Genomic DNA, 10,558 nt, shown 5'->3' with positions numbered 1-10,558 from the left:
CTTTGAAAGTCCTGGCCAAGGATGATATCACTACAGAGATCCTTCAGTACCCCTAGACGTACAGATGAATAACACTGGCGGCCTAGTTGGATATCAACAAAGCAATGGCCAAGAACTTTGCCTTTAAGTGATGTGAGAGCCTTAGACAAACTGTCATCTGACTTGAGTAATTTGAGGTTGAGCTGGTTAGCTACCTTGTCGTTGATGTAGCTATATGAACTCCCAGAGTCAACAAGGGCAGTAAGAACAGTACTGTTGACACTGACTTTGGTGGATGCTTTCATAAGGCTCTTTGGACAGGCAGCACTTATGGAGCAGAGTGAAGCAGATCTTATTGATGCTGTAGTCACGGACTAATTCCTCCCTTTTACAGCCTGAGACTGGCAAACTTTAGCGTAATGGCCAGTTTTACCACAATTGTTGCAGACAAAACTGCGTGCAGGGCACTCCTTTCTATTGTGAATAGGGTCGCCACAGAAATAACACTTTCTTTGGGGTTTGGATGCTGCCGACACATGGTTATCACTTGGTAAAGGATCCTCAACACCACTTTCAGTAGAAATAGAAGCTGCCGAGTTTTCGGTTGGAGCATAGGCTTCAGAGTTTTTCTGGGCTAAGTCTAACGCGTTGGCCTGATCAAACGCCGTCTTCAAGTAGAGTTGCCTGTTCTCCAGAAGTCATTGGCGGATCAGTGGTGATAGAAGACCATTAATAAATGAGTCACGGACTAATTCCTCCCTATACTGTTCAGCAGTCACACTTCTGACGTTACAATCCTTGCTTAACCTTTAAAGTCCCTGTAGGAACTCTGTTAGCGACTCACTAGGCTTTTGGCACCTTGTAGCAAGTAGATGACGTGCAAATATTTCATTCGGAGGCTTCATATAAAGATTATTTAGTGCTTCAATAGACGAGTCGAAGTCCTGACAATCTTCGATGTAATCGTAAACGTTGTGAGAGACATAATTGATGAGAGTACGGTGTTTGTTTGGGGCTTTATCGCCGCATTCTTGAATGAAGTTGTTGAACGTTTGGAGCCAATGGTTCCACTCTTTCGCGGCTGACGACGAATTTGGGTCCGAGTCAAGACGCTGCGAATTCAATATCGTTTCCATATTAAAGAATTTAAATAAAATTAAATAAATTGTTGTAATTTACCATTCTCTGGCTTTATTTAACTTTAAAACACAACTTAAAATGCTACAAACAAAAATATGGCGGATAAAAACTCATGAATGAGTACCGCTGCTCATAAAGTACCGCAGATAGTGGCACAGGGAGACCAATACCAACAAAACAAAATTACAACAAACAGCATAATTTTGAACAAGCGTTGCCATAATCCCACATCTCCCAATCCAGGAAAGTGAGGAATAGCATGATTTTGAACAAAATGTTGCCATAAACCCACTCCTCCCAATCAAGGAAAGTGAGGAACTGCATGATTTTAAACAAAGTGTTGCCATAATCCCATATCTCCCACTCCAGGAAAGTTAGGAACAGCGTGATTGTGAACAAGTTGTTGCCACAATCCAACATCTCCAAATCCAGGAAAGTGAGGAACAGCAAGATTTTGAACAAGTTGTTGCCATAAACCCACTCCTCCCAATCCAGAAGTGAGGAACTGCATGATTTTGAAGAAGGTGTTGCCATAAACCCATTCCTCACAATTCAGGAAAGTGAGGGACAGTGAAGAACAGCAAGATTTTGAACAAGTTGTTGCCATAAACCCACTCCTCCCAATCCAGAAGAGTGAGGAACTGCATGATTTTGAAGAAGGTGTTGCCATAAACCCATTCCTCTCAATCCACGAAAGTGAGGAACTGCATAATTTTAAACAAAGTGCTGCCATAATCCCACATCTCCCAATCCAGGAAAATAAGGAACAGCGCGATTTTGAACAAATTGTTGCCCTAAACCCACTCCTCCCAATCCAGGAAAGTGAGGAACTGCATGATTTTGAACAAGGTGTTGCCATAAACCCATACCTCCCCATTCAGGATAGTGAGGAACAGCAAGATTTTGAACAAGGTGTTGCCATATGCCCATTCCTCCCAATCCAGGAAAGTGACGAACTGCATGATTTTGAAGAAGGTGTTGCCATAAACCCTCCTCCCAATCCAGGAAAGTGGAGAACTGCATGATTTTGATTAAGGTGTTGCCATAAGCCCATTCCTCCCAATCCATGAAAGTAAGGAACTGCATGATTTTGAAGAAGGTGTATCCATAAGCTCATTCATCCCAATTCAAGAAAAGGAGGAACTGTATGATTTTGAAGAATAGGTTGCATGAACGCACTCCATCCAATCGAAGAAAGTGAGGAATAGCATGATTTTGAAGAATTGGTTGCCATGAACGCACTCCATCCAATCGAAGAAAGTGAGGAATAGCACGATTTTGAAGAATTGGTTGCCATGAACGCACTCCATCCAATCGAAGAAAGTGAGGAATAGTATGATTTGAAGATTAGGTTGCCTTGAACCCACTCCTTCCAATTGAAGCATGTGAGGAACAGCATAATTTTGAAGAATAGGTTGCCATGAAACCACTGCTTCCAAACAAAGAAAGTAAGGAATAGCATAATTTTGAAGAATAGGTAGCCATGAACCCACTCCTTCCAATCAAAGAAAGTGAGGAACAACATGATTTTGAAGAATAGGTTGCCATGAACCTACTCCTTTCAGTCGAAGAAAGTAAGGAACAGCATGATTTTGAACAAGGTGTTGCCATAAACCCACTCCTTCCAATCCAGAAAAGAGAAAAACTGTAAAATTATGACATTGATATGACGAAAAATCATTTGGAAGAACAATTTTAGATGGTAGTGAAATTCTTGATGCATATATTTCATTTATTCGTACAAACTTTTGTAGACTAAACATTCGTTATCATTTAGTGATTGATTGTGTAACGCTCATTTCAAAAAGCACTTGCATGATTGATTCTGAAGTGTCTTCAAGTTTTATAACTTTATGATGATAATTAATCGTTTATTGCATGAATTATGATAGTTAAATATAATACTATTTTTTTAATAACTTATGTTATGTCCTTAAAGCTTATGTTCTTTGATGCTTTATATAAAGACTAATTGTGATTACATGAATGTTTTAAGAACATACAATCTACATATGATAGTTTCTTGATTTTTTCGTGTACGTATTTTTACATGCGTATGTCAAATCATTTGTTAGCCCCAGGAGGCTAACCCAAACTTATCTAATTAATGTTTAAATGATGTATATGTAATAATAACCAGGCAAATATTTGCAGCGACTAAAATTATATTAAAATACTTATATTTAAAACAGAATACTTGGCTTGGTAAGAATTTTTCTCGCTCAATCTAATATTAAAATTCGACAGTTATGGCGCAAATATGCTTCTAAATCCTTATGAATTGTGATTCAGAGTTTCCTTTTTTTTAATTTGCATTCCAAACATCAAGTGAAACTTTCAAAAGCATTTTTTAACGAAAGGGAAGTTTTTAACGCCCCTAATTACTCAAGAGATAAGACAGCAATGACCACTCATCTCACAACGCTACTGATTATTTAAGCTGCGATGCACGACATGTTCCATTGTTTTATCACAGTATAGGAATATAAAGTAGAACCACTTTGCTGTGCAACTTGCTGCTCTGTATTTAAATTACTGCCTGTCATTTTCCAGCTCAGTGCAACTATTTGTCAAAAAAAGCAATTGACTGGCTGCCACTATGATAATCACATGCGCAGTGAGATACGAGTGGCTCTAATGTATGTTCTATATACTGTGGTTTTATGCTACGACAGGATTAATTACGTTGGTTCTACAGAATATAATTTATACCTGTATATTGGTTCTTTTTGCAGGTAGCCATAAAAAACTTTTAGTTCTGGGCTGTTCACATGAGCCCGAGTAACCGGGATTCAGCGAAGCGTGAAATTATTTTGAGGAAGTAAAAGGAGTAAAAAGTTCAAGTGCAAAACTTACAACCTTTTCTTAAGCGTCATAAGTCATTTTACTTTCAATTTTCAAGTCAGACTAAATTATTTGTTTTCATTTTTAAAGGTTTTGTGAATTTACAAAGTCAGAGCATAGAGAAATTGCTCAAATAAGGTTTTTATTGTGAAGTATTTAATCTTTTTCATTTGCCAAAATGATTTAACGCTTCGCTGAATCCCGGCTACTTGGCTCATGTGAACAATACCTTAATCCTGCTGCGTTTAAAGTCGTAATGGGAACAAGCTATACTGATTTATTCTTATTCATTCAAACTTTGTTACTCAAGTGTTTGCATTTACTTCAGACAGATAGCGCGCTACCTAAGATTCAAATATCTGAACTTTACATACAGTAAAACCATATAAAACAATAGATGACATGGAATTTTATCTCAATTCTTTTATTTTAATGCATTCGGTTAATGTAAATTTCTGCGTTTGAAAGTGACATAACAACGCACTCCTTCTTGAGGAAAGCTTGTTAAAGAGAAGAGACGGGGGCAAAGCACAAATGTATACACTATTCAAAGAACGCTGAATTTTACTCAGTTCATTGCTTGATAATATAAGAAGTGATGGTATGTTCCCCTCCCGACTCTCCTGCTTCGCGGTATCTTAGATACAGACCAATAAACCGCTTGTTCACAGCTTAAACACATAACTTGTGAAAACGTTTCACTTTCTGCTGCTTTAGTACGAATTACGGAGTTGTTCAAATTTGAATCTGAATTTGCAAAACTAATGCAAGAATAATAAAATTACAAAGAATTTGGCAACTTACACTTGACTTACATTTAGACTTTTGAATTTACTACTATTGAAAACCTAATATATACTGAAACTACATAATTTATCAAAAAGTCATGGAACTTTTTAAAATCAATAAAAATAATTTTGATTCTATAACTTCTTCGTTACTTATCCGTTTAGTTTTGATTATTTCTTAAAAAGTACACACCATTTTTTTATCATAAAACTTGGTCAGTCAAGAGAGAGAATGTTATGGTATGTACTTTCACCTAGGTCTAAAGAAATAAGCTTTCTTCAAGAGTCATGACCATGTTGTGTTACGTACTTTCACCTAGGTCTAAAGAAGTAAACTTTCCTCAAGAGTCAAGACCATGTTGTGTTACAAACTTTCACCTTGGTCTAAAGAAGTAAACTTTCCTCAAGAGTCAAGACCATGTCGTGTTACGTACTTTTACCTGGGTCTAAAGAAGTAAACTTTCCTCAAGAGTCAAGACCATGTTGTGTTACGTAACTTTCACCAAGGTCTAAAGAAGTAAACTTTCCTTAAGAGTCATGACCAAGTTGTGTTACGTACTTTCACCTGGGTCTAAAGAAGTAAACTTTCCTCAAGAGTGAAGACCACGTTGTGTTACGTACTTTCACCTGGGTCTAAAGAAGTAAACTTTCCTCAAGAGTAAAGACCACGTTGTGTTACGTACTTTACCTTGGTCTAAAGAAGTAAACTTTCCTCAAGAGTCATGACCACAAGACATGCTTTGACAAGATTTAAAAAAAAAATTTCGTGCTTTAGCGTGCTGCCAAGTGAGAATCATGAGATACCAAGGCCTGTTTCATACGTCGCATTTTACATCAGCCGAATTCATTAGAGGCAAAAGAAAATGAGATAAAATTCCTCATTATCTTTTAAATGTATTTGCCTCATGTAAAATGCGACGTATAAAACAGGCGCAAGTCTCGTCTACAGTTTTAGTTTTAAGCTTCGAACTTACGAAAATAGTTTACTCACCAATTTAGCAAATTACTTTCGAACGACTTAAAATTATAGCGTTCAAATCAAAATTCAAAAATATTGTTGTTGACTTCCAAAGTCGAATCTCATGGCAATTGCTGTAACCATGACGACGTACGTAAAAAAATTTATTTTATATTATACAAATACTTTGGTGAAATGCGTCGTCAGATCTTAATGTAACACCCGACAATGACATAAGTCTATTTAGAATGTGGAAGAAAATAATAGAACAGCAAGCTCTTCGTATTAGAAAAAACTAATTTCCAGTACAAAGTTTTAGGCCCATTGGCAAAGCCATTGGCCCATTGACAAAGCCAAAGTGAGGCGATAAAAAGATAAAACCCTAAAGGCCGACGTTATATTGACATATTTATACCACACATTTATCGCCCACGCATGTCATTGATGGGCGATAAATGTGTGGTATAAATATATAAAGATGTCACGTGTCATTTTACTTTAACATCCCCTCAGGCCCTCACTTAACGAAGGTTTACAATGCTCTACAAAGTTGTGATACACAATATTTTTCTTTTCCAAAGGGAATTCTTAGTTCAAAAAATATATGCTCTAGATGATTAGACAAGCAAATGATCTGAGGAGGCAAAATCATGAGAAAACTTTGAAAATTCAGAACTTTAGAAGGCTGAAAATGGCCATTTTATAGATAACCTTTTTGAAGTCATTATATTACATGCTCACGGAAATAGCAAAATCTTAGAAGTTTTTTTTTCAAAACATTTTTTCCAAGAATTAAAAGCCCAAAGGACCAAGATGTTGATTACGTAACAAAATTATCAGGGCTAGGAGAAGCAGAATGTAATTAATATATACGATGAATCTCCGATCTACTGTGTTTAGAAACAAAGAGGGACAAAAATTTCGTTGAATATAACCAATTTACACCTTGCCCATTGGCCAATATGTTAAGCATACTTACGAATAAAATTATTGTACAAATACAATGCTTGATTATTCTCAATGGTTATTGAATTTGTTACTTTTTGAATTTTTACTGACCTTCTCGGCTAACCTTGACAATTCCAATAACTTATTGACAACAAAAAACTTATTTGGTTACAACAGATAGGGTGCCTCTCCTTATTTGACTAGACATTATTGGATATAAAAATATAAAGTTGTTTTCCCCATAATATCTCTAACCTGTATGTACTTTCCTATTAATGACATTGGCATTATATTGGACGTGACGATATTTGAGCCTTAATTAATTTACTTGAGTAAGTCTACATTTTACTATGGACTAATGATAAAAATTTTCTATTTATGTTCTAATTTACTCTGTCTATTCCATAACGGGGGCGTAGCAAACTCGGTGATGAGGAAATGGGGAGGGTTTAAATTTATGAATGCATGTCTTAATCTACAGAAAACAATGGATTTCAAAAAGAATTTAATTCTGCAGAACATGCATGTATGAATACGTTCTCCCCCAATTATTGCGTTTGCTAAACAGTTTCATATGGATGTAATATTTATGATCATTGTAAAAATTTCAATGGTTGTAAAAAGACAAATTGTATTTCGACTTGCCATAACAAATTACAGTCATCAAAGTTCTAGAGGAACCGACATAAAATCAAGATGACAGTCCACATTCTGCCTGCTGTCCTCAAAGAGATTGCTGACCTCAAGGTCTATTAATTCAAGTCCACTTAGTTCATCTTGATTTGTTTCCTGGAGTGAATTGGCATCATCAACTTGATTTGATTCCTCTGTCAGAAATTATAGAAACTAGTAAAAAGGTTTTTTGTTTGTTTGAAAATGTAGTCGAGAACGGTATGTAGTGAAAGACAGCCAATCTATTAACTCGTGAAAGTCATAGTGGAATACATCGTAAACAAGCTTAAAGAAAAATGACAGAATCAAGTACAACCAGATTTGTCAAATGGATCACTTTAGGGCAGGCCCTGTGAACTGTGAGTAGGGCTGTCCCTAGAAAGTTAATGGGAGGGGGGGGGCTTATTCACATGTTTAATTGCGTCCAACTGATTTCTTTTTAAAGCAATTTACTGAAAGTGCAAATGCAACGAAAATTTTGCAAGTTAAATTATGTCTGCAATGACTAGAACCTTTGAAATTACAGTGTACTTTCTAAAACAGTAAATGCATATTCTCGTGATTTTGTTATTTCCAATTTATCTACCTTTTGACGTCTGCCCAGTGAAATGTGAGTAGGGCTGTCCCTAGAAAGTTAATAGGGAGCTTTAGCAAAGACTGCGAGTACAACTAAGAGTACGAACTACGTCATTTTGGCGCGAAACATTGCTGCGACACAAAAACACGTAGCCGTCATCAATGTGACTACGATGTCGTTTTAAGCAAAGAGAGCAGTGGCGTAGCTAGCGGTCTGGCTGGTCGGGCCCAGCCCGACCAAATATTTTCCCAAAAATGAATAATTTGTTTTCTTTAAAATTGGATTTGCGAAAATTTTAAATTCTGCGACTCTTTTTGGAATAATCCACAGTCTATTAGTGTAATATTTGTCAAATTGCGTCGTTATTAGCAAAATTATCATATTTTTAAACGTTACTTAGCAACAATGACTAGTGCATTTCTAGTGCCAGGCATTACGCAGTTTAGTCGGGCTCTGAAAATTCAGCCCGACCAAGTAGTAAAATCTATAGTGGGATTATCTGCAATCTGATTGGTTGACAGCAACTGAGCAAACTCAAATGCGCTGTTTCGCAACATCTAGTCGGGCTCTGAAAATTCAGCCCGACCAAGTAATAAAATCTATAGTGGGAATATTTGTAATCTGATTGGTTGAGAGTAGCTGTGAACACACTCAAACGTTTAACAACATCTAGTCGGGCTCATTTTCAAAAGCGTGACTTGAATTTTGAGCTTTCGAAATATACGTTCGAAATCGTGATAACTTACATTACAATGGCTTCGGCTAATGAAATCGATATAATAAGTGAACTACAAAAGAAACCATTTTCTGTTCGACAATCAGGCGAGCAAAATATACTCGTAAAGCAGCGGCCAATTCCAAATTTACAAGCGACTACAGGCAATAGAAGCTTTCAGGAAAGTTGGTACTCGAAGAAAGATTGGCTTTGTGGTAGCTCAGAAAAGAATGCATTGTTCTGTTGGCCTTGTCTTTTGTTTTGCCCTGGATCGTCATCTTCATGGACGCAGACGGGATTCAAAACCATGAAGAATTTCCTATCCGATTGTAAAGCATGAGAAGGCAAAATCGCACATGGGTGCTTACAAGACCTGGAAGACCTACGGTTTTCAGCCTCGTGTCGACTGTCTCATGTCACAAGCCAGACGTGAAGAGATTCAGCGTCATAACGAGGAGGTAAGGCAAAACAGGAAATGTTGAAACCATAACAGAAGCTGTTTTATACTTGTCTAGGCAAGAGCTTGCATTTAGGGGCATGATGAATCTAGTAGCAGCATGAATAGAGGAAATTATAGAGAGCTACTTGAAAGTTTTGCCAAGATGGATTCTGTTTTGAAAGGCGATTACATGGCAGGCTTGCTGAAACCCACCTTGCTGGGGAAGGCGGTTTACTGGAGTCTCTCCTGATATTCAGAATGATTTGATTGATTGTCTTGATAAGATAATAGGGATGAGATTTTAAAGGAAATAGATTGCTGCACTTTCTTAAGTATACAGGTTGATGAGGCAACTGATGTTTCTACCAAAGAACAATTGAGTGTAATTGTTCGAATGGACAAAGGGAAAGTGTCATTGAAAGACAGCTTGGGTTTGTTGATGTTAGTTGTGATAGGACTGCAACTGCTATATCATCAGTGGTTAAGGGTAAGTTAAGTCAATATAATAATGTGAAGAGAAATTTATTGGACAGACTTATGATGGTGCATCTGTTATGTCTGGTCATCTCAATGGTGTTCAAGCTCAAGTTCAGCAGGATTATCCTTATGCTCAATTTGTTCACTGTGCTGCCCATAGACTAAATCTAGTATTATGTCAAGCTGCATCCTCCATTTCACCTGTTAAGATTTTCTTTGTTAATATTAGTGCTTTCTGCACCTTTACTAGCAATTCCCAAAGAAAAGCTTTACTATCATCCCATAGGCTTGAGTTTCCTAGTCCTGGTGACACAAGATGGTATTATAGGGCTCATGTCATCAATGTCTTGCATTCTAACTATGAGAAACTGATAGACATATTTGAAAATCTTACTGATAATCCAATAGGTTGGGATGATGAAACGTTAAGTAAGGTTACTGGTTTACTTGGCTACCTTAATGGCTTCTTGTTTTGTTTCTTGGTACTTGTTTTCCAGAGAATTCTTGAGCAGTCATCCATACTTTATTCTATCTTGCAAGACAAGGACACTGACTTTCATTATGGAGTGAGTAGGTTGAGAGATTCAAGGCCTTTGTTGCTTCTCTGAGAAATGATACAGAATATTGTCAGGTGTACGACCTGGCTGTTGAGAAAGTGGGACCACCAGTAACCAGGTATGACCAACGGCATAATTACAAACAAATGTATTTTGAAATTCTTGACACAATTGTGACTATGCTGACTGAGCGATTTCAGGATATGGAGCGTTTTAGATTTTGACCTTGTTAACCTAGGGTGTTTAAGATGTGGAAAGGTGAAGTGCCCTCAGAAAAGATAAATCTTCTAAAGGAGGTTTATGGTGATATGTTTGACATACCAATGCTAGTTAGCCAACTTTGTTTTATTTACAGAGATAAAGACTTTCACTGTGATTCATGCGATGAACTATTGAAATATATTTTTCAGTTCCATCTTCAATCTAGTATTCGAAGTTGTAAAACTGTTAAAGATAAATGGGGT

The 10,558-nt window shown here is 36.9% G+C and overlaps 1 protein-coding gene across 1 annotated transcript; it reads right to left on the bottom strand.

The window, feature by feature from the left end:
* Nucleotides 1-353: 353 nt before the first annotated feature.
* LOC124452064 lies at nucleotides 354-1,115 on the bottom strand. Its single transcript, XM_047002658.1, has 2 exons — nucleotides 838-1,115; nucleotides 354-663 (listed from the first exon to the last, which is right to left on the bottom strand). Exons 1-2 carry the CDS (start codon nucleotides 1,113-1,115, stop codon nucleotides 354-356), a joined length of 588 nt encoding a protein of 195 aa, XP_046858614.1.
* Between the last annotated feature and the right edge of the window lie 9,443 nt (nucleotides 1,116-10,558).

This window comes from Xenia sp. Carnegie-2017, unplaced genomic scaffold (assembly GCF_021976095.1).
Source record: "Xenia sp. Carnegie-2017 unplaced genomic scaffold, XeniaSp_v1 HiC_scaffold_24, whole genome shotgun sequence".
Lineage (NCBI taxonomy): Eukaryota > Metazoa > Cnidaria > Anthozoa > Malacalcyonacea > Xeniidae > Xenia > Xenia sp. Carnegie-2017.
The sequence above is the reverse complement of the archived record's forward strand: the minus strand, read 5'-3'. Positions and strand labels throughout refer to the sequence as shown.